Source organism: Entelurus aequoreus, linkage group LG22 (genome assembly GCF_033978785.1).
Source record: "Entelurus aequoreus isolate RoL-2023_Sb linkage group LG22, RoL_Eaeq_v1.1, whole genome shotgun sequence".
In the NCBI taxonomy this organism is placed as follows: domain Eukaryota; kingdom Metazoa; phylum Chordata; class Actinopteri; order Syngnathiformes; family Syngnathidae; genus Entelurus; species Entelurus aequoreus.
This window is the reverse complement of record NC_084752.1, coordinates 30487847-30513508: the sequence shown is the minus strand read 5'-3', so window position 1 is coordinate 30513508 and position 25662 is coordinate 30487847. Positions and strand designations below refer to the sequence as shown.

The window sequence follows — 25662 nt, the reverse complement described above, 5'->3', positions numbered from 1 at the left end:
TGACGGTAACGCACAACACAATGTGATAGGACACCAATTTGTACTGACTGAAAATCATAAACAATAATATTACAGTATCTGTAAAGTATTAGCCTACATTTCACATTTTATTTGTACACAGCTAGCCAGAGAGTGTATGTACTGTAGTTGTAATAACACGCATGATGTGTTGCATGTGTCATGATTAATTATAGTCGTGGTCAAAAGTTTACATACACTTGTAAAGAACATAATGTCATGACTGTCTTGAGTTTCCAATAATTTCTACAACTCTTATTTTTTTGTGATAGAGTGATTGGAGCACATACTTGTCACAAAATTCATGAAGTTTGGTTCTTTTATGAATTTATTATGAGCAAATCTGCTGGGTCAAAAGTATACATACAGCAATGTTAATATTTGCTTACATGTCCCTTGGCAAGTTTCACTGCAATAAGGCACTTTTGGTAGCCATCCACAAGCTTCTGCTTGAATTGTTGACCACTCCTCTTGACAAAATTGGTGCAGTTCAGCTAAATTTGTTGGTTTTCTGACATGGACTAGTTTCTTCAGCATTGTCCACACGTTTAAATCAAGACTTTGGGAAGGCCATTCTAAAACCTTAATTCTAGCCTGATTTAGCCATTCCTTTACCACATTTGACGTGTGTTTGGGGTCATTGTCCTGTTGGAACACCCAAAGGCGCCCAAGACCCAACCTCCGGGCTGATGATTTTAGGTTGTCCTGAAGAATTTGGAGGTAATCCTCCTTTTTCATTGTCCCATTTACTCTCTGTAAAGCACCAGTTCCATTGGCAGCAAAACAGGCCCAGAGCATAATACAACCACCACCATGCTTGACGGTAGGCATGGTGTTCCTGGGATTAGAGGCCTCACCTTTTCTCCTCCAAACATATTGCTGGGTATTGTGGCCAAACAGCAAAAACAATTTTAGCTAAACTGCACCAATTTTGTCAAGAGGAGTGGTCAAAATTTCAACCAGAAGCTTGTGGATGGCTACCAAAAGTGCCTTATTGCAGTGAAACTTGCCAAGGGACATGTAAGCAAATATTAACATTGCTGTATGTATACTTTTGACCCAGCAGATTTGCTCACATTTTCAGTAAACTCATAATAAATTCATAAACAAACCAAACTTCATGAATGTTTTGTGTGACCAACAAGTATGTTCTCCAATCACTCTATCACAAAAAAATAAGAGTTGTAGAAATTATTGGAAACTCAAGACAGCCATGACATTATGTTCTTTACAAGTGTATGTAAAGTTTTGACCACAACTGTATATAGTGATTCAAATCCAGCCTGCTGGGGACTTTTTTTCAATTTTTTTATCATTTACGTCGGCATAGCCTGGCTCCAAGTTTCACAATAATACCAGCAAATCATAACGACTCTCTCGGCTTCCGTCTGCTACGTTTCACCTTTCCTTTGTGCTTGCTTCTAAACCCAGCTGTTCATCCTTCCGCATATTCAGGTTAAAAAAGTTAAGGTTTAATTTCTCCAAAAATAGTCGTCTCCGTTGTCTGTTATCAAGTCTGCCATGATTAGAACACACACGTTTGTTTCCGAAAGTAGGAAACCACATTTGTTGCTGGAAATCGGAATCACTGGTTTGGAAACAGAAATAAATGTGCTGAGGAAATGCCTAAAATGACCAAAATACGGTAAATATTGTTCATATTACATAATGTTATGAGCATGTCTGTTACTACATTATATATAGACTTGCAGTGTGTATATAAAAAATTGATGGAGGGTTTTGAAGTTGTTTTAAAGAGATTTGAAAACTAGGGTTACTCCCATTAGCCGCATCTTGCAAGTGTTTATCATGTCTCTCATAATGTGAATAATAGTCTAAATTCCCAAAAAAGTGCAGTTACCTTTTGAGGTTGAACCCTACTAAACAACAACACAATTGGCTAATCTTGGCGCTACTTTATCTTTAACGCGACAATCTCAAGTTGACCAACTTTTAGCAAAACAACTTTTTGATGGACTTCATCTTCAGCACCTGCCTCATCAATAACACATCTCCAGCCTTGGATGCGAGCGATATCAAAATGCAACAGCTGGACGAAGCAACTGACATTTGGAGCGGCACCTCAGGCTAACTGAGACCGCTATCAGCTATCAGCAGCTGTGAAGTGAAGGTGACATATTTTGATGCACCTAATCGTCAACATAAAAACCACAGCATTGGTGTGGAATGATGACACTAAGGATGTAACCATATGAAAATATCATATCACGGACTTAAATGATCAAAGTTATTATTATCACAGTAGGGTTGAACGTGCTCAAAAATTACTTATAGACACACTGGAATCTTTTGATCAAGTTATTTTTTTTAATAACTAGAATAGATGGAGGAATTGTTTGAAAACCCACTATTTTTATTGGTTGGTTTTAGAAGACATTTTGCCTCTCATCCGAGTAGGCTTCATCAGTTCATGCTCATAGACTTAGATTGGGGTTTGGGCACCAACCGCTAGACTAGATCTGACCAATCTAAGCCTATGACTAGATCTGACCAATCTCAGTCTAAGACTAGATCCGACCAATCTCAGTCTAAGACTAGATCCGACCAATCTAAGTCTAAGAGCTAGATCTGACCAATCTCAGTCTAAGACTAGATCCCACCAATCTAAGTCTAAGACTAGATCTGACCAATCTAAGTCTAAGACCTAGATCTGACCAATCTCAGTCTAAGACTAGATCCCACCAATCTAAGTCTAAGACCTAGATCTGACCAATCTAAGTCTATGAGCATGAACTGATGAAGTCTACTCGGATGAGAGGCGAAACGTCTTCTAAGACAAACCAAGCAGTCCAGATGCGATCAATTGAATGCCCTGAGATTACAATGACCTGGATGAATAATAACATTCATAGACATCCCACTATTCTGTATGTTTTGTGTTTCTTAGTTGTTCACAGATAGTGTTTTAGTCTTAGTACCGTTTTAATGGCTAAGCTTTTTTCGTTTGAACCTCTTAAGGCCCAAGCTGTTTGTTTACATGCTTTTTTTGTATTTCTCTTTGCTATTTGGGCTCATTGGACCCTAATTAGAATAAAAACTAAGAATCATCTTTTTATATGATGTACTTATAGTCCATAAGTACACAAACATGTACTTCATGTTAGTGACATGCTAATTCTTATTTTTAAACTTTTTTTTTTCCAAATTCCATTGTATGTTATACTCTTCTGACACCACCAGATGGCAGTATAAGTGTCCACATAAGCGGCCATAAGACCCCAATTCAGTAGTGTACACAATTTTGGAAATAAGAGCTAAAAGGTGCTGTCCACGCATGTGGCCACTAAGCTTTTATTAAATATTGGTTAGTACTGTAACATTTCAAGATTTATTTAAATGAAAAGTGCGTGACAAATAAAATCTATTATTATTATTTATTATTTCTGGCGTCCTGCTCTGTTCAGCGGTCCTTGAATGCACCATAAACTCTGCACCGTCTCTTTTCCGCAAAGTAAAGAGCGCTCATTCTGTGCCAAGAGAGCATAGATTGTAGGTCCAATTTTCACAGTTGAATATCTTAGTTGCTCAGACAGAAATGTGTTGTGAGGGGCGTGGCCTGCGGGACTGCAGCAAGGCAGGATGTTCCAGGACCGGCTTCGAGATTAGCGACAGGTGCGTAGATGACACAGCTGAGAGTGTTTGTCTGATGACCTGTCGCTCTGTTAAAGGGAGCAGTCGGTAAGGAGAAGGGGTTTGATGGTCGTTGAGGGTGGCGAGTTGGCAGCGGAGCACGAGCGAAAGGCTGCAGAGAAACCATTTGTGTGCTCACTGAGAGGGACGGACATTTGCTGAAAAGCATAAGGAACTATTTATTGCAAAATAAATCATTGTGTGCAAACATGACCGAAGCTGTCACGTCCGTCTGTGGTGATCCAAGGAACCCTGGGGAGCAAGACCTCCACAGTGTTTATATGAGTTTAGATTGAGGTATGGTGTTTCTTAAAGGCCTACTGAAAGCCACTACTACCGACCACGCAGTCTGATAGTTTATATATCAATGATGAAATCTTAACATTGCAACACATGCCAATACGGCCGGGTTAACTTATAAAGTGCAATTTTAAATTTCCAGGGTAACTTCCGGTTGAAAACGTCGATGTATGATGACGTTTGCGCGTGACGTCAATGGTTGAAACGGAAGTATTCGGACACATTGTATCACAATACAAACAGCTCTGTTTTTATCGCAAAATTCCACAGTATTCTGGACATCTGTGTTGGTGAAACTTTTGCAATATGTTTAATGAACAATGAAGACTGCAAAGAAGAAAGCTGTAGGTGGGATCGGTGTATTAGCGGCGGACTGCAGCAACACAACCAGGAGGACTTTGACTTGGATAGCAGACGCGCTATACGACGCTAGCCGCCGACCGCATCGATGATCGGGTGAAGTCCTTCGTCGCGCCGTCGATCGCTGGAACGCAGGTGAGCACGGGTGTTGATGAGCAGATGAGGGCTGGCGTAGGTGGAGCACTAATGTTTTTATCATAGCTCTGACGAGGTCCCGTAGCTAAGTTAGCTTCAATGGCGTCGTTAGCAACAGCATTGCTAGGCTTCGACAGGCGGCACAGCATTAACCGTGTAGTTACAGGTCCAGTGTTTGGTTCGGTGTCTCCTGATAGTAGTATTGTTGATCTTCTGTCTATCCTTCCAGTCAGGGGCTTATTTCTTTTGTTTATGTCTGCATTTAAGCACGATGCTATCACGTTAGCTCCGTAGCTAAAGTGCTTCACCGATGTATTGTCGTGGAGATAAAAGTCACTGTGAATGTCCATTTCGCGTTCTCGACTCTCATTTTCAAGAGGATATAGTATCCGAGGTGGTTTAAAATACAAATCCGTGATCCACAATAGAAAAAGGAGAAAGTGTGGAATCCAATGAGCCTTTTTATCTAAGTTACTGTCAGAGCGAAAAAAGATACGTCCTGCACTGCACTCTAGTCCTTCACTCTCACGTTCCTCATCCACGAATCTTTCATCCTCGCTCAAATTTATGGGGTAATCGTCGCTTTCTCGGTCCGAATCTCTCTCGCTGCTGGTGTAAACAAATTCAACCTGCGACGTCACGCTACTTCCGGTACAGGCAAGGCTTTTTTTATCAGTAACCAAAAGTTGCGAACTTTATCGTCGATGTTCTCTACTAAATCCTTTCAGCAAAAATATGGCAATATCGCGAAATGATCAAGTATGACACATAGAATGGATCTGCTATCCCCGTTTAAATTTAAAAAATTCATTTCTGTAGGCATTTAATAATGTTGACAAAATAATAGGTAGATAAATGACACAATATGTTACTGCATATGTCAGCAGACTAATTTGGAGCCTTTGTTTGTTTACTTACTACTAAAAGACAAGTTGTCTTGTATGTTCACTATTTTATTTAAGGACAAACTTGCAATAAGAAACATATGTTTAATGTACCCTAAGATTTTTTGTTAAAATAAAGCCAATAATGCAATTTTTTTGTGGTCCCCTTTATTTAGAAAAGTACCGAAAAGTATCTAAATAATTTTGGTACCGGTACCAAAATATTGGTATCGGGACAACACTATTATATTATGATGCTTATCGCCTTTTGATAACGTTCTGGTTGAATGAATGCAACCTAATCATGGGAGCGTTCACTTTAAGGACGCATCGCATATCTATCCGATTTATATCCACCAACAAAAGAGGCCTGGGTCGGATATGAAAACTTTGGAATTGCACTGTTCACGCAGACATGAAACAATCCGATACAGGTAGCAAATTGGCATTGACCTGCAGTGTGAACAAGGACAAAGTGTAGTTATCAGTCACGTTTCTTTGAAAATGTCAATTTAAAACGGTATTACTAACCGTCGGAAGTTTTACTGCAGTTAATATTATTATCGTCTATCTTCCATCTGAAGCAGACACACATTGCAACAACAAGTAACACCAAAGCTAATGATCGTAGCTGCGACTGTTGACCAAGTTTTTGTAAAACAAATTATGCCAGTGGTTTCAGCACATAGAAGCCCAGTCCTAACTTGGAGGAATTACCCCGAATGTGACAACGCATTTTCAAGTTTAAGTGGCCGGGCAATGACCCTTGTAGGATCCTCCGGTAACTTGGTGAATACTGTAACCTACAGTAGAACAAGCGCAAGGCTACTATATTGGGTGAAACGAGTGTAAAGATGACTACATTGGTGTTATTTCATGTTTAGAGGGCGCTTATTATGTTGAAGACATAGTATGTAGGTTGTAAACAGGTTTTAATGCTCTATTTATGAAAATATTTGATTAATTTATAATAATCCCACTTTGCATTTGTTTATCGCGGCCATGTCTGGTACCAATTAACCACGGTAAATGCTACAAACCCCATTTCCATATGAGTTGGGAAATTGTGTTAGATGTAAATATAAACGGAATACAATGATTTGCAAATCCTTCTCAACCCATATTCAACTGAATGCACTACAAAGACAATATATTTGATGTTCAAACTCATAAACACACATTTTTTAAGCTTCTCAGGTGGAATTCTTTCCCATTCTTGCTTGATGTACAGCTTAAGTTGTTCAACAGTCCGGGGGTCTCCGTTGTGGTATTTTAGGCTTCATAATGCGCCACACATTTTCAATGGGAGTCAGGTCTGGACTACAGGCAGGCCAGTCTAGTACCCGCACTCTTTCACTATGAAGCCACGTTGATGTAACACGTGGCTTGGCATTGTCTTGCTGAAATAAGCAGGGGCGTCCATGATAACGTTGCTTGGATGGCAACATATGTTGCTCCAAAACCTGTATGTACCTTTCAGCATTAATGGCGCCTTCACAGATGTGTAAGTTACCCATGTCTTGGGCACTAATACACCCCCTCAACTTTGTGCCTATGACAATCCAAATGGTTCTTTTCCTCTTTGGTCCGGAGGACACAACGTCCGCAGTTTCCAAAAACAATGTGAAATGTGGACTCGTCAGACCACAGAACACTTTTCCACTTTGTATCAGTCCATCTTAGATGAGCTCAGGCCCAGCGAAGCCGACGGCGTTTCTGGGTGTTGTTGATAAACGGTTTTGGCCTTGCATAGGAGAGTTTTAACTTGCACTTACAGATGTAGCGACCAACTGTAGTTACTGACAGCGGGTTTCTGAAGTGTTCCTGAGCCCATGTGGTGATATCCTTTACACACTGATGTCGCTTGTTGATGCAGTACAGCCTGAGGGATGGAAGGTCACGGGCTTAGCTGCTTACGTGCAGTGATTTCTCCAGATTCTCTGAACCCTTTGATGATATTACGGAGCGTAGATGGTGAAATCCCTAAATTCCTTGCAATAGCTGGTTGAGAAAGGTTTTTCTTAAACTGTTCAACAATTTGCTCACGCATTTGTTGACAAAGTGGTGACCCTCGCCCCATCCTTGTTTGTGAACGACTGAGCATTTCATGGAATTTACTTTTATACCCAATCATGGCACCCACCCGTTCCCAATTTGCCTGTTCACCTGTGGGATGTTCCAAATAGGTGTTTGATGAGCATTCCTCAACTTTATCAGTATTTATTGCCACCTTTCCCAACTTCTTTGTCACGTGTTGCTGGCATCAAATTCTAAAGTTAATGATTATTTGCAAAAAATAAATGTTTATCAGTTTGAACATCAAATATGTTGTCTTTGTAGCATATTCAACAGAATATGGGTTGAAAATTATTTGCAAATAATTGTATTCCGTTTATATTTACATCCAACACAATTTCCCAACTCATATGGAAACGGGGTTTGTAGATCTACAGGGGCGGTATAGCTCAGTTGGTAGAGTGGCCGTGCCAGCCACTTGAGGATTCCAGGTTCGATCCTGCTTCTGCCATCCTAGTCACTGCCGCTGTGTCCTCGGGCAAGGCACTTTACCCGCCTGCTCCCAGTGTCACCCACACTGGTTTAAAAATGTAACTTAGATATTGGGTTTCACTATGTAAAGCGCTTTGAGTCACTAGAGAAAAGCGCTACGTAAATAGAATTCACTAATTCACTTCACTATGTGACGTTACTTACGAATATTTACTCAGATCCGAACACCACACGGAAAACAGCGTTTGCAATCTATAAAATAGCGTGTACTACAAACAATCACCACAAAAAAATGAACATACTGCATTGTTTAAATGAATACCTCTCAGACGGGGTCAATGAAAACTCAGCATTATTTACGACGTTCCACGGGAAGTACTCACAGTCACACTTCATGCCCTGGTGCATGAGGCCGTACAGCAAAGAGCCACAGTGGTCACAGAAGGTGGGGCTCCCATATGTGTGGATCTTAAATTTATGCTTCGTTCTGGGGTCCTAGAAGAGAAACAGAAAAAAACCCAGAAAAATCAAACGAAGAATATTTATGTTATTTAAGTTAAGTTTGTGTAAAACAAAACATTATTTTAATTGCTGAAGAAGACAAAAAAAGCAGAGGGTCCAACAGGGTGACTACAGCTTCATTTTAAATAGCTAACAGTCTGATTGCTGTAAAGCTGCCACAGTTTTGCAGACAATGTGAATAAACCTGCTCAATGGCCATGCATTTTACGCTGAAGTGTACACAGCACAGAATTTACTTATATGACCCAATCCAAACCACCTTTTCCACAGAAAGTCAACACACATGGTCACATATAACACAACCTGTTCACTGACGTATGTGGATATTATAAAACATGTCCAAACACCACACATATTTCAAAATCACACCCATTCAAATTCACTACAATGCATTCTGGGAAAATTCATGTTTTTGTTGTTGTTACTTGGAAATGTAACAACAAACCAAGCCCAATGCGGCACCCCAAGTCAAAAAGTTTGGACACCCCAGCCAGGGGCGCCGCTAGGGATTTTGGGCCCCATGAAAATAATCTTTACAGGGCCCCCAACACAGCGGCAACATTATAATTCCATCATCATTAGGGGCCTCTCTGGGCCCCCCTCCATCATGGGCCCCTAGAATCTGTCTCCTTTACCACCACCACCCCCCCCCCCCCTTTACGGCGCCCCTGACCCCAGCAGTAGGATTTTTAATAGGGGTGTGGGGAAAAATGGATTTGAATTCGAATCGCAATTCTCACGTTGTACAATTCAGAATCGATTCTCATTTTTAAAAAATCTAAATGTTTCTTTTTCTTTTTCATTATTTTTTTATTTTTATTTTTTATTAATCAATCCAACAAAACAATACACAGCAATACCATAACAATGCAATCCAATTCCAAAACCAAAGCCGACCCAGCAACACTCAGAACTGCAATAAACAGAGCAATTGAGAGGAGACACAAACACGACACAGAACAAACCAAAAGTAGTGAACCAAAAATGAATATTATCAACAACAGTATCAATATTAGTTACAATTTCAACATAGCAGTGATTAAAAATCCCTCATTGACATTATCATTAGACATTTATAAAAATAAATAAAAAGAACCATAGTGTCACAGTGGCTTACACTTGCATCGCATCTCATAAGCTTGACAACACACTGTGTCCAATATTTTCACAAAGATAAAATAAGTCATATTTTTGGTTCATTTAATAGTTAAAACAAATTGACATTATTGCAATCAGTTGATAAAACATTGTCCTTTACAATTATAAAAGCTTTTTACAAAACTCTACTACTCTGCTTGCATGTCAGCAGACTGGGGTAGATCCTGCTGAATCCTATGTATTGAATGAATACAGAATCCTTTTGAATCGGGAAAATATCGTTTTTGAATCGAGAATCGCGTTGAATCGAAAAAAACATCGATTTTGAATCGAATCGTGACCCTAAGAATCGATATTGAATCGAATCGTGAGACACCCAAAGATTCGCAGCCCTAATTTTTAATGTTCTTACAATAATCAGGGCTTTTTTAAAACAGTGTGCATCAGTAACTACGGTGCTCCAAAAAATCGATATAAATCCAAATCACAATTTTTATTTGTTCAGATTCTAACTCGATTCATCATTTTCAAGAAGCAATTTAGTTTCAAACTCAAAATTCAGCATCTCATTAAATTTGAAAAAATATCAAAACAATCAATATTGTGAATTCACGGTGAGGCGTCAGTCGGCCTCAATTAACCGAGCAATAAATGACAATTAGTTCGAAAAGTCTTTCAGTGTTGATAAATCGCCATTTGTACAAATTAGGCCAGAACTTAAGTGTGCTAACTCTTTTTTATATAACGTTGCTGCTGTATGTATTTAGAATTCAGGTCGTACCAGAAATGTTCATTTTAACCACAAGATAAAAAAAACAAGTAATTATTTACATATTAAGTATTCAATGTTGTATATATTGTACCAAATTGTACTAAATTCAATAATATAACGAAAACGACAACTTTATTGATGGCATTTTTCTGTTTTACTTGATCGTATCTACTGAATAGAGAGCTTTGATTGGAAGACTTGCCTCCATTGCCATCCACTGGGCAAGCGTCCATAATCATTTTGGAGGCTGGGAACATTTAGTATGCAGAACAATATTTATTTACAGACACCCGGGGCAAGATGAAGCAGAATTACTGGGACACATTTATTTGGAGCTGTTTATTTTTCATTAAGTTGTCATAAACTGATAGAGTGGTAATTAAATAAATCATCGCTGATGAGCTACCAGAGGAATGTTATTGGATGAAGAAAGCTCAGTTTATTAGATGACTTTGCTGCTAGGACTCGGCGTGGCGACAGCAAGGTGGTTAGCATATTTGAAATAAAATATATTTATGGTGATTATAGCACTGGGGGAACTTAAAATGCTATAACGCGACAATTAGCTTCTGCCACCAGATTCCAGTATCATCACAAAAAACAAAACAGGACTCATGTAAAAGCCACAAGAACCCATAATTGAAAACAAACAATAAGTCGGCCAATAAGTCGAGCCCAAATAAAGTCTGCGGGCTATAGAGCGTTTTTTATTGGGGCTCCAGCACTCTGGAATGCCCTCCCGGTAACAGGTAACAGTTAGAGATGCTACCTCAGTAGAAGCATTTAAGTCCCATCTTAAAACTCATTTGTATACTCTAGCCTTTAAATAGACCCCCCCCTTTTAGACCAGTTGATCTGCCGTTTCTTTTCTGCTCTGCCCCCCTCTCCTTCGCGGGGGGTGGGGGGGGGGGGCAAGTCCGGTGGCCACCGATGAAGCGCTGGCTGTCCATGGTCGGGACCCAGGGTGGACCGCATCGGTTGGGGACGTCTCTGCGCTGCTGACCCGTCTCCGCTCGGGATGGTCTCCTGCTGGCCCCACTATGGACTGGACTCTCACTATTATGTTAGATCCACTATGGACTGGACTCTCACCGTTATGTTAGATCCACTATGGACTGGACTCTCACTATTAAGTTAGATCCACTATGGACTGGACTCTCACTATTATGTTAGATCCACTATGGACTGGACTCTCACACTATTATGTTAGATCCACTATGGACTGGACTCCCACACTATTATGTTGGATCCACTATGGACTGGACTCTCACTATTATGTTAGATCCACTATGGACTGGACTCTCACTATTAAGTTAGATCCACTATGGACTGGACTCTCACTATTATGTTAGATCCACTATGGACTGGACTCTCACTATTATGTTAGATCCACTATGGACTGGACTCTCACCGTTATGTTAGATCCACTATGGACTGGACTCTCACTATTATGTTAGATCCACTATGGACTGGACTCTCACCGTTATGTTAGATCCACTATGGACTGGACTCTCACTATTAAGTTAGATCCACTATGGACTGGACTCTCACTATTATGTTAGATCCACTATGGACTGGACTCTCACCGTTATGTTAGATCCACTATGGACTGGACTCTCACAATATTATGCTAGATCCACTCAACGTCCATTGAACCGGTCGCCCCACCTGGGCGACTGAAATGCGGGTGTCAGGTTTCTCATTGTCCCATTGGGTTGAGTTTTTCCTGATGTGGGATCTGAACCGATGATGTCGTTGTGGCTTGTGCAGCCCTTTGAGACACTTGTGATTTAGGACTATATAAGTAAACATTGATTGATTGATTGATTGATTGATTGATCTTGGTTTCCGTCTGCCATTTTTGGGCCAAAAACAAGAACTTTAACAAACTCCTCTTAGGGACTTTGACCAACTGAGCCGCAGTTAAAACGACAGATACTAAACTGATGGGCGATGACAAATTGCGAAGGAATTTTGCCTATGACATGAGATGTGGGCATGGCGCCAAACTTTAATAAGATGGTTCACAACAAAACTTTCAACATTTATAACTTGGGGCCACGATTTTAGATCTGATCATAATTGATGGATGCATGGACACCCTGAAAAGCCGGATGGGTCTGTACTTACAAGTACCCATTCATGGTGCCCCGAGCCTGACGGCTCCTCGGATCAACCATCAAACTGTCATTACTTCACTTTGGATCAGGGGTGTCAAACTTGTTTTCATTGAGGGCCACATCGCAGTTATGTCTACCCTCAGAGGGCCACTTGTAAATATGTTTTTAAAAAGGTAAGGATCCGGCTCTTAATATTGCATTATGGCCTAAGCATTTAAATTAGAGATGTCCGATATTATCGGCCGATATATGCGTTAAAATGTAATATCGGAAATTATCGGTATCGGGTTTTTTTTATTATCGGTATCTTTTTTTTTTTTTTTTTAAATTAAATCAACATAAAAAACACAAGATACACTTACAATTAGTGTACCGACCCAAAAAACCTCCCTCCCCCATTTACACTCATTCACACAAAAGGGTTGTTTCTTTCTGTTATTAATATTCTGGTTCCTACATTATATATCAAAATATATCAATACAGTCTGCAAGGGATACAGTCCGTAAGCACACATGATTGTGCGTGCTGCTGGTCCACTAATAGTACTAACCTTTAACAGTTAATTTTACTAATTTTCATTCATTACTAGTTTCTATGTAACTGTTTTTATTTTGTTGTACTTTCTTTTTTATTTAAGAAAATGTTTTTAATTTATTTATCTTATTTTACTAATTTTTTTAAAAAGTACCTTATCTTCACCATACCTGGTTGTCCAAATTAGGCATAATAATGTGTTAATTCCACGACTGCATATATCGGTTGATATCGGTATCGGTAATTAAAAAGTTGGACAATATCGGAATATCGGATATCGGCAAAAAGCCATTATCGGACATCCCTAATTTAAATATATATATATTTTTTTTACATTCGCTTAAAAAACCTCAAATAGATTTTAGTGTAAAAAAAACTTGCTCAGTTGCCAGAATTTTATCGTAAAAGTTGTAGTGTTTTTTTTTATGGCATATTACTGTAAATGGGATGGAAAAACAGTACCACTCAATCTAGAGTTGTTGATTTTATAGTGTATTACTGTAAACACAAACAGTACCAAAGTTGTTTTTTTGGTAAAAATGGCAGCTCAGTTGCCAGAACAGTCTATTGTCATTTTTACAGTGCACAATTTGATAACTTGCTTTGAAATCATAAATCAAGCAGATATTCAAGTATATTTCTTTTTATTTAAAATAAAATAACATTTTGTTGCATTATTAGATAATATTACATTTCAAAAATATGTATATAAAGATAAGCATGCAGTTAATTTATATTTGGAAAATCAAAATAATAAGAACAAATATTTATTTAATATATTATTTATTAAAGTATATTATTACCATTTCGTGGTGCGTATAAAACGATGTGGCGGGCCAGATCTGGCCCCTGGGCCTTGAGTTTGACACCTGTGCTTTAGATCAGTGTTTTTCAACCTTTTTTGAGCCAAGGCGCATTTCTTTCATTGAAAAAATCCGAAGGCACACCACCAGCAGAGATCATTAAAAAACTCAGTTGACAGTAAAAAGTTGTTTTGTTGGATATGACTTTAAACCATAACCAACCATGCATCAATATAGCTCTTGTCTCAAAGTAGGTGTACTGTCACCACCTGTCACATCACCCCCTGACTTATTTTGAGTTTTTTGCTGTTTTCCTGTGTGTAGTGTTTTAGTTCTTGTCTTGCGCTCCTATTTTGGTGGCTTTTTTTGGTATTTTCCTGTAGCAGTTTCATATCTTCCTTTGAGCGATATTTCCCGCATCTACTTTTTTTTTAGCAATCAAGTCTATTTAAATTGTTTGTATCCTTCTTTATGGGGACATTGTTGATTGTCATGTCATGCTCGGATGTACTTTGTGGACGCCGTCTTTGCTCCACAGTAAGTCTTTGCTGTCCTCCAGCATTCTGTTTTTGTTTACTTTGTAGCCAGTTCAGTTTTAGTTTGGTTCTGCATAGCCTTCCCTAAGCTTCAATTTCTTTTCTCAGGGGCACTCACCTTTTGTTTATTTTTGGTTTAAGCATTAGACACCTTTTTACCTGCACACTGCCTCCCGCTGTTTCCGACATCAACAAAGCAATTAGCTACCGGCTGCCACCTACTGATATGGACAAGTATTACACGGTTACTTTGCTGAGCTCTAGACAGCACAGACCACTCAACAACACATAATTTGCAGACTATAATTACTGGTTTGCAAAAACTATTTTTAACCCAAATAGGTGAAATTAGATAATCTCCCACGGCACACCAGACTGTATCTCTGTGGTTGAAAAACACTGCTCTAGATGATCAGATCTCATTGGAACCCGACATGAGGCTTTTAGGTCAGGGTCTGATCATGACTGGACATTGATATTGACATCAATGTCTCCCCCTTGTGGTGGAATATTATAACGATCGTAACTTTCTTCCACATGTTCCGACCTACCTGGGATTTTTGATGGTGGGTCGGGTTATTGGGAAGGGCGTGCAAGGACCCGTTCAACACTGCTTGCAGCTTTAATTATTTTTAGTATTGTAGTTGAAATACAGCTGAGTGGAACTGCAGTGATAATTCAATCTTAACTCGTTTGTCTCATTTCCACTTTGCATTCATTCATTCTCAGAGGGGAAAAAAAAATCTCAGTGCCACTGCGCTAAGAAATATGTTCTTGTTTGCTCCCGAATGTTGAGACAAACAACGTCTGATGTGAAATAGATGAGGAGAACTTGACCCAGAAGAAATAAATCATTGGTAAAAAAAAGAAAAAAGGAATGGTGCGTTATTAATCTGGTTCTGAGTTGGCAGCAGCTGACATAGCGAGGCGATGCAGTGATCAATGCTGCCATTTGCCATCATGATACTTGCAACTCATTTGACTCTTTCAGACTCTGCACATCTTGCCTTTCTATGTGTCTGATTTCTAATGTGTGTTTTTTATGGTTATGATGCTAAACACATTAGTGTAACTTGCTATAAAAGGTACACACACATAACCAATGGATAGCATTAGCAGCTTGATCAGATCAATTATGCATTTAAAAAAAAAAAAGTACACAATTTGAAAAACCAAAGAAGAAACGAGGCCTACATAATGAGATAACATAAAATGTGGCAGAATACAAAGGGCTGAAAAGTGGCTTCGGGAATACGTCTTAATGGGCTTTGGACTACATTTCTAATGTGTGTTTTTATGGTTATGGTGTAAAAGAAAAAATCAGTGTAGCTTGCTTTATAGATACACATAAATATCCAATGGGTCACATTGGCATTTATATCCCCATTCAGTGTTTAAAAAGGCATTACTACCGGTTTACTTGAAAAGGCATTAGCCGCTTGATCACATTAATTATGTATTAAAAAATAACCAAACACAATTTGAAAAATCAAACAAGAAGTTAGGTCAGCATAGACAGATAACACAAAATGTGGTGCAATACAAAGTGTTAAACAGTGTGGCTTTATGCCAGATCTGGGCAAATTAAGGCCCGTTAAAGGCCTACTGAAATTAATTTGTTTTATTTAAACGGGGATAGCAGATCCATTCTATGTGTCATACTTGATCATTTCGCGATATTGCCATATTTTTGCTGAAAGGATTTAGTATAGAACAACGACGATAAAGTACGCAACTTTTGGTCTCTGATAAAAAAAAGCCTTGCCCCTACCGGAAGTAGCGTGACGTCACCGGAGGAAGGGCGGCTCACATTTTCTTATTGTTTTCAATGCAGCGAGAGAGTTTCGGACCGAGAAAGCGACGATTACCCCATTAATTTGAGTGAGGATGAAAGATTTGTGGATGAGGAACGTGAAAGTGAAGGACTAGCGTGCAGTGCAGGACATATCTTTTTTCGCTCTGACCGTAACTTAGGTACAAGGGTTCATTGGATTCCACACTTTCTCCTTTTTCTATTGTGGATCACGGATTTGTATTTTAAACCACCTCGGATACTATATCCTCTTGAAAATGAGAGTCGAGAACGCGAAATGGACATCCACAGTGACTTTTATCTCCACGACAATACATCGGTGAAACACTTTAGCTATTGAGCTAACGTGATAGCATCGGGCTAAACTGCATATAGAAACAAAACAAATAAGCCCCTGACTGGAAGGATAGACAAAAGATCAACAATACTACCAAACTCTGGACATGTAACTACACGGTTAATGCTTTCCAGTTTGGCGAAACTTAGCAATGCTGTTGCTAACGACGCCATTGAAGCTAACTTAGCTACGGAACCTCGACAGAGCTATGCTAAAAACATTAGCTCTGCACCTACGCCAGCTCTCATCTGCTCATCACGACCCGTGCTCACCTGCGTTCCATCGATCGACGGTACGACGAAGGACTTCACCCGATCACCGATGCGGTCGGCGACCCGGAGACGGAGGAAGTCAAGGTGAGGTCGCCGGCTAGCGCATCTGCTATCCATCTCAAAGTCCTCCTGGTTGTGTTGCTGTAGTCTGCCGCTAATACACCGATCCCACCTACAACTTTCTTCTTTGCAGTCTCCATTGTTCATTAAACAAATTGCAAAAGATTCACCAACACAGATGTCCAGAATACTGTGGAATTTTGAGATGAAAACAGAGCTTTTTGTATTGGATTCAATGGGCTCCGAATACTTCCGCTTCAACAGTTGACGTCACGCGCAAACGTCATCATATCGAAACGTTTTCAGCCGGAAGTTAGCCGGGGAAATTTAAAATTGCACTTTATAAGTTAGCCCGGCCGTATTGGCATGTGTTGCAATGTTAAGATTTCATCATTGATATATAGACTATCAGACTGCGTGGTCGGTAGTAGTGGCTTTCAGTAGGCCTTTAAGTTAAGTTAAGTTATGTTAAAGTACCAATGATTGTCACACACACACTAGTTGTGGTGAAATTTGTCCTCTGCATTTGACCCATCCCCTTGATCACCCCCTGGGAAGTGAGGGGAGCAGTGGGCCGCAGCGGTGCCGCGCCCGGGAATCATTTTTGGTGATTTAACCCCCAATTCCAACCCTTGGTGCCAAGCAGGGAGGTAATGGGTCCCATTTTTATAGTCCTTTTCGATCTGGCCCTGGACATTCTCAAAAGACATTTTTAGATCTTTAAGAAGGGACAAGCGGTAGAAAATGGATGGATGGAAGATGGGAACTGTAGCTGCCATTATGATGTGCAGTGATGTTTTCAAATGACCATAAGTCTTGAACTATACAAAGTACTTCAATGGTTGGAATCTGTGCTTTTGCATGATATACGAGTTACTACGGTAATCTAATGAGTTACTATGGCAATCTAATTAGTTACTATGGCAATCTAATTAGTTACTATGGTAATCTAAGTCACAGCAGCTCAGACGAGGCACCAAGCAGTGTGGGTGGGGAGCGTTTCCACAGAGTGTTTCCAGAACGCCCAGCCTGAAATGCGGGTGTCTGGGACAGACACGGAAGGAGATTATTACAAGAAAGTTCTAAAGCTTAGTGATATATCAGATGTATCAGATTATGGGTGTTTTTTTTTACCCTTTGCGTTTATATTTCTCTGCGTTTGTTGCATTTTTGTGGCGTTTCGTTTGATTGTAAAATATGTCGATTGAGAGGGGCTGATGTCAATATTCAGTGATTTATCGTTCATAGTTAATATTGTAAATCCCACATTCTTTATTTTCATGTACATTCAGTGAAAACATGTAATATTCCATTCTGTTTTTTAAGGCGGTCTGTCATAATATTTTTAGCTTTCAATCAGACATCATTGTGAGGTTTTGTATTAGTGGTCCTAAAAATAGATACACCAACCCCCAGACACATTTGTTTCTGTAAATTTGGCCCCGAGTCAAAATAATTGCCCAGGCCTACCATCATATTGCAGTCTACACGTATTCCTTATGTTTGACTGCCATCTACTGGTCACACTTAACATTTCACCATGTACCAAATAAAATAGCTTTAACCAGAATAATTCTGTACATTAGGAGCACCGGGTTGTAAGGCGCACTCTCGAGATTTCAGGGGGAAAAAATTATTTTTAGTGCGCTCTATAGTCCGGAAAATGGGGTACTTTTTTGTGAAATTCTGCTGATACTGCACTCCGCTCTGTTTGCATGTTTTCATTTTAGGGCATCCTTTGCTACCTAGGAGGTGCGTGTCATGACATTGTAGTTATTTCTTTCAGAAAGCGCACCTCATGTGGCCGCTGTCCAATTAGCAGCATGTGTCTGGGAAAGACAAGATAGGGAAGGAGGTCTAAAAGAAGAGGGGATGAGGGCCATGCCAGCTGCATTTAGCCATGTCCACCTCCACACAGCTGATCCCGATGGTCTATTTACTTGTCACCTCAACCCTTCGCCGCGTACTCTAAAGTGCGAGCGACTGATCGGCAACATCAGCAGGTGGAGCGTACATTTCCTTCATCAGCGATCACATGAGGGTTAGGATAATCCCTTATAATAAAAAAAAACAGGTAGAAAAATGTCCAAGTCGTAAAAAGACTGTTACATCAGGTTATTTTTAACCAGCAATTCCTTATTAATCATACCAGTGAATCACTTTCATGGCGGTGATTACTAAAATGAATTAACATTAAGGCAGGTGTGAAATGTCTGAATGATTTGCGAGGTCCTATTTAAAGAATGACTAGTGGGAAGATGTAATGTGCACAAAATGAATCGTGTACAGTAAATGGACATCAGTGACTACACACAGGATTGTCCATTAACACATCCTCTCTGCCTGCTACCACATGAGCCACTCCACCCCTATGGCTCCGACTATCCGCGATTACATCCAAACCGGGCCGTAATGGGGAATCCAAGACAGACTGGGTGGCGCTGGTCCACCACAGCAGCCATGCAACTTAATCACTTGGCTCAACATAGGAAGAAGACCATTGCAGCAAAGCAAGTCATGGATGATGGTTGACCTTCTGGCCGCTTGGTCTTTTTATTTTTTTATTAAATCAACATAAAAAACACAAGATACACTTACAATTAGTGCACCAACCCAAAAAACCTCCCTCCCCCATTTACACTCATTCACACAAAATGGGTGGTTTCTATCTGTTATTAATATTCTGGTTCCTACAATATAGAACAATACAGTCTGCAATTAATATTTTTCATGCAACTGTTTTTATATTGTTTCACTTTCTTTTTTATTCAAGAAAATGTTTTTTTATTTATTTATCTTATTTTATTGTATTTTTAAAAAAAAAATTAAAGTTAAGTTAAAGTTAAAGTACCAATGATTGTCACACACACACTAGGTGTGGTGAAATTTGTCCTCTGCATTTGACCCATCCCCTTGGGGAGCAGTGGGCAGCAGCGGTGCCGCGCCCGGGAATCATTTTGGTGATTTAACCCCCAATTCCAACCCTTGATGCTGAGTGCCAAGCAGGGAGGTAATGGGTCCCATTTTTATAGTCTTTGGTATGACTCGGCTGGGATTTGAACTCCAACCACTCCAACCTACCGATCTCAGGACCTTATCTTCACCAGACCAGGTTGTCAATGAAATTAGATTGTTTCAATAATTCATTATAACATAGATTTTTTTTTTTTTGGAGCAATGGCAAAAAAAGAAAAAAGAAAGACAGACAAAAGAAGCAAAAAGCCTGCATGGCACCTTTGTGTCAACATTGCAACTTTTTCTAGTTAGATTTCACCTCATTACACTTTTTTAAATGTTTTTTTAATTTTTGCAATAGCATTTCCAGAATGTGTGGCGGGCCGGTAAACAATTAGCTGCGGGCCGCAAATGGCCCCCGGGCCGCACTTTGGACACCCCTGGTTTAAAGGGTTCTTAAAACCAGGTCCAGTCCAGATTATGTCCAAGTCGGGCTCAGCAACACACACCTTCATTTATGTATACTGAAAATTAGGGAACACAACAACAGATCGCATTTTATCTATAAACAAAATAAAATTTTCAAAATAAGCATTTATGTACAGTCCAGATTATGTCCAGGTCTTGGTCTTTCAGTTTTGCATCCTTTCTGTTTTGACAGAATCACCCGTGCTTTGTTTGAACATTTAACACAAGGCCACCTGCTCAGTGGCCTAGTGCAGTGTTTTTCAACCACTGTGCCGCGGCACACTAGTCGGGAGATACAGTCTGGTGTGCCGTGGGACATTATCTAATTTCACATATTTGGGTTAAAAACATTTTTTGCAAACCAGTAATTATAGTCTGCAAATTATGTGTTGTTGTTGAGTGTCGGTGCTGTCTAGAGCTCGGCAGAGTAACCGTGTTATACTCTTCCATATCAGTAGGTGGCAGCCGGTAGCTAATTGCTTTGTAAATGCAGGTAAAAAGGTGTCTAATGCTTAAACCAAAAATAAACAAAAGGTGAGTGCCCCTGAGAAAAGACATTGAAGCTTAGGGAAGGCTATGCAGAACTAAACTAAAACTGAACTGGCTACAAAGTAAACAAAAACAGAATGCTGGACGACAGCAAAAACTTACTGTGGAGCAAAGACGGCGTCCACAACGTACATCCGAACATGACATGACAATCAACAATGTCCCCACAAAGAAGGATAAAAACAACTGAAATATTCTTGATTGCTAAACAAAGTAGATGTGGGAATAACCGCTCAAAGGAAGACATGAAACTGCTACAGGAAAATACCAAAAAAAGGGACAACGCCACGAAAATAGGAGCGCAAGACAAGAAGTAAAACTACACACAGGAAAACAGCAAAAAACTCCAAATAAGTCACAGCGTGTGGTGACAGGTGGTGACAGTACACCTACTTTGAGACAAGAGCTGTATTGATGCATGCTTGGTAAAGGTTTAAAGTCATATCCAACAATTGCGACAACGACTTTTAACTGTCAACTGAGTTTATGATTTCTGCTGGTGGTGTGCCTCCGGATTTTTTCAACGCAAAAAATGTGCCTTGGCTCAAAAAAGGTTGAAAAACACTGGCCTACTAAGATCGGTAGGTTGTGAGTTCCAACCCCGGCCGAGTCATACCAAAGACTATAAAAACGGGAACCATTACCTCCCCGCTTGGCACTCAGCATCAAGGGTTGGAATTGGGGGGTTAAATCACCAAAACGATTCCAGAGCGCTGCCACCATTGCTGCTCACTGCTCCCCTCACCTCCCAGGGGGTGGAACAAGGGGATGGGTCAAATGCAGAGGTTAATTTCACCACACCTAGTGTGTGTGTGTGTGACATTCATTGGTACTAAATTGTTGTAGGACTTTTAAAAGGATGTGGCAGGCCATTTAAAATGATGTGGCAAGACAAATGATTCCCGGGCGTGGCCACCATTGCTGCTCACTGCTCCCCTCACCTCCCAGGGGGTGGAACAAGGGGATGGGTCAAATGCAGAGGTTAATTTCACTACACTTAGTGTGTGTGTGACAATCATTGATACTAAAACGTTGTAGGACATTTAAAATGATGTGGCAGGCCATTTAAAATTGTGTGGCAGGCCAAATAAATGTAGTGGCAGGTCACTTAAAATGATGTGGCAAGCCACATAAATATGCATTGCAAGGTCATTTAAAATGATGTGGCAGGCCACATAAAGTGATGTGGCGGACCACATAAACTAATATAGTGGGCCACTCAAATGAGGTAGCAGAACACATACTGTAAATACACCTGTGCAATAGATGCTATAATAATAAAAAAAAAAAAGGTACTGCAGTCGCGGTGATGAAAAATACAGCCCACATTGCGTTATGCTGAGGAAGTGTCTATGGAAAGTTTGAACTGTATTAGTCTAATTTTAAATACATTTTGAACATAAATTAATATGTTATTTATAACCGTTCCATTGATTGAGACTTTTATTAGTAGGTTGCACAGTGAAGTACATATTCCGTACAATTGACCACTAAATGGTAACACCCGAATAAGTTTTTCAACTTGTTTAAGTCGGGGTCCACTTAAATTGATTCATGATACAGATATATACTATCATATATACCATCATCTAAGGAGTTAAACATTGAAGAAAAAAAGAACATAAGAAATAGAAATACTTTCCCAGGGGACCCACCTAAATCACTACGTGTGGGTCATTAAAGGCATCAACAACACTGTATACAATACAAAACAATAACCCAGAAATACCAAAGGGGCAAGGATATTTTGTCTTCATGCTCATAGTTTTACTTAATTTGCCTCGTATTAATCCCAGGTGGAAGTGTTTGTAAAGGCGAAGATCAAAACCATGGGGCGTGCTGATCAAAAGCTACCAGGAGATACTGATGGATTGGAGGCCTGGGGGTCAGTCTACTGATGTGGGCTAATTAGCTCCATTCGCCCATCCTTCTTAATTAGCCAGCAGGACATCAGGCAGCCTCGTTAATGAAACGCCTCTTCAGCCCGAGCAGAAAGGAGCAGGCACATACTGTGTGGACACTATGGCGTAAAGCAGGTTCTATTACAACTCACAGATGTGACATAACATAACATTGTATACTACTGTTGTAACGATACCAATATTTTGGTACCGGTACTAAAAAAATTTCAGTACTTTTCTAAATAAAGGGGACCACAAAAAATTGCATTGGCTTTATTTTAACAAAAAATCTTAGGGTACATTAAACATGTTTCTTATTGCAGTTAAATAAAATAGTGGACATACAAGACAACTTGTCTATTATTAGTAAGTAAACAAACAAAGGCTCCTAATTAGTCTGCTGACATATGCAGTAACATATTGTGTCATTTATTTACCTATTATTTTGTCAACATTATTAAGGACAAGTGGTAGAAAATCAATTATTAATCTACTTGTTCATATACTGTTAATATCTGCTTACTTTCTAATTTAACATGTTCTATCTACACTTCTGTTAAAATGTAATAATCACTTATTCTTCTGTTGTTTGGTACTTTACATTAGTTTTGGATGATACCACAAATTTGGGTATCAATCCGATACCAAGTAGTTACAGGATCATACATTGGTCATGTTCAAAAGTGACATATTTCTAGAGTTTATAAACATAATTAAAACATTTTTAAACGAAAGAAGATGTTTGATGCGCAAAAATATCGACGTAATCATAGTAGTATCGACTAAATACGTGCCTGTACTTGCTATCATTACAGTGGATGTTAGGTGTAGATCCACCGATGGCGTTTGTTTACATTTTGGTGTGTAGTGAAGCATGTTTAGCTATTCCTCGTCCTGCAGGGCTGATACTTGTAAGGAACTTACTTTATTTGTCGCCATGGAGACCAGGATTAGTGATTTAGAAGTAGCTAAAACACGGCCGACTGCGGAGGGACGTTAGCCGCTAGCTAGCTAGCCATGTCTTAAAGCACCTCTTCCTGAGGGCGTTTCAGTGTTATAACTTCACCTTTATCTTTAGTTTTCCAGCCAAAATGCGTCCGTTCTCCCTTTTCTGTCTACACACTGTGTCTGCTTGTAAGTACTCCGTGATTGTGCGCTGCCGAACATGCTTCTCTGCTCGTAAACCAGCAATGTCACGACGTGACTTCGCAGCGGGCGCGGTACGTTTCAGAGACGGTATAGTACCGAATGTGATTCATTAGCATCGCGGTATATACTACCGTACAACCCTATTATATACACCAGGGGTCCCCAAACTTTTTGACTCGTGGGCCGCATTGGGCTGTATATATATATATATACATGCATACATACATACATATATACATACATATATACATGTATATATATATATATATATATATATATATATATATATATATATTCCTACTCTCACCTATGGTCATGAAGTGTGGGTAATGACCGAAAGAATAAGATCGCGGATACAAGCGGCTGAAATGAGTTTCCTCAGAAGGGTGGCTGGCATCTCCCTTAGAGATAGGGTGAGAAGTGCAGTCACCCGAGAGAGACTCGGAGTAGAGCCGCTGCTCCTTCGCTTGGAAAGGAGCCAGCTTAGGTGGTTCGGGCATCTCGTGCGGATGCCTCACGAGCGTCTCCCTAGGGAGGTCCTCGTTGCACGTCCCACTGGGAGGAGGCCCCGCGGCAGACCAAGGACCAGATGGGGGGATTACATCTCCTCTCTGGCCTGGGAACGCTTCGGGATTCCCCAGGAGGAAGTCGCAAATGTTGCTCTGGAGAGGGAAGTCTGGGGGTCTTTGCTGGAGCTGCTGTCCCCGCGACCCGATTCCGGATAAGCGGTTGAAGATGGATGGATGGATGGACATACATACATACATGTATATATATATATATATATATATATATATATATATATATATATATATATATATATATATATATATATATATATATATATATATACATACATACATACATGTATACATACATACATACATGTATATATATATATATATATATATATATATATATATATATATATATATATATATATATATATATATATATATATAGCGCACTTTCCGCGTGTGCGATGATGTCACGTTATCGATGAGAAAATGTATTTTTAGACAATATGATTTGCCTGAGCAGCTAAGAGACACCGTGAGTAGCAAGCGGTACAAAGCGGATAAAAAAAGACACAAAAAAATATTTTATTTTATTTATTTATTTATTTATTTTTTATACTTGGGACTTCCTGCGGGCCTGATTTTGGACGCGGGCCGTAGTTTGGGAACCCCTGGTATAAACAGTCCCAGCTTGGCATGCACCAGCAAAACGAAAGAGAGCAATTGCTCATTTCAGCTGTTGTTTTTATTTGACTGTGTGGACTAACACAGAGGGAAAGGATGCTTATCAAAAAGGATGGGTAGCTAATACAAGCTGCTCACCTCCCACAGAGTCAAAAGAGACCCACCCAGTGTGACATTTACAGCCAGGGAGTGTGCGGCATGACACACACGAGCTCACCACAGTGCCTCTGGAATGTCTTGTCGCTTCATATTTGTTGACACATCTGTTCCAGATGTTTTGAAAGTAGACCTTTGACAGAAGGCTGTTTGGACTGAAAATGGGTAAGCATTTGTTTGCATGTCAACAGCATTTTGGGACTATTTTCTTCTTAACCCATGGGTCCTCAATATGCGATCCAAGGGCCAAATCTGACCTGTCAAAACCTTTCATTTGGCCCACCAATCATAGCCCAAATATTGAAACTATATAGTTTTACAGAAAACTGGTCAGCTTAATGGGTAACGAGTCTAATGACACTTGTTTTTTTCAAGAAGGAGACCTAACAAAATTGCCTGTAGCTGAAAGTCAGAATGCTATTGACTAACACTGGGGTCAGCAACCCGCGGCTCTTTAGCGCCACCCTAGTGGCTCCCTGGAGCTTTTTCAAAGATGTGTGAAAATGGAAAAAGATTAAAAAAATGTATATATTTTGTCAGAATAATTGTATCTAAGTT

At 39.8% G+C, this 25662-nt stretch overlaps 1 protein-coding gene across 1 annotated transcript in view; it reads right to left on the bottom strand.

Moving 5' to 3' along the window:
- Positions 1-25662, bottom strand: part of prkcaa (protein kinase C, alpha, a) — a 423303-nt gene that overhangs the window by 184944 nt on the left and 212697 nt on the right. Inside the window, 1 exon segment of the mRNA XM_062032863.1 lies at positions 8240-8351. Within this exon segment, the coding sequence (XP_061888847.1) occupies positions 8240-8351 (112 nt within the window).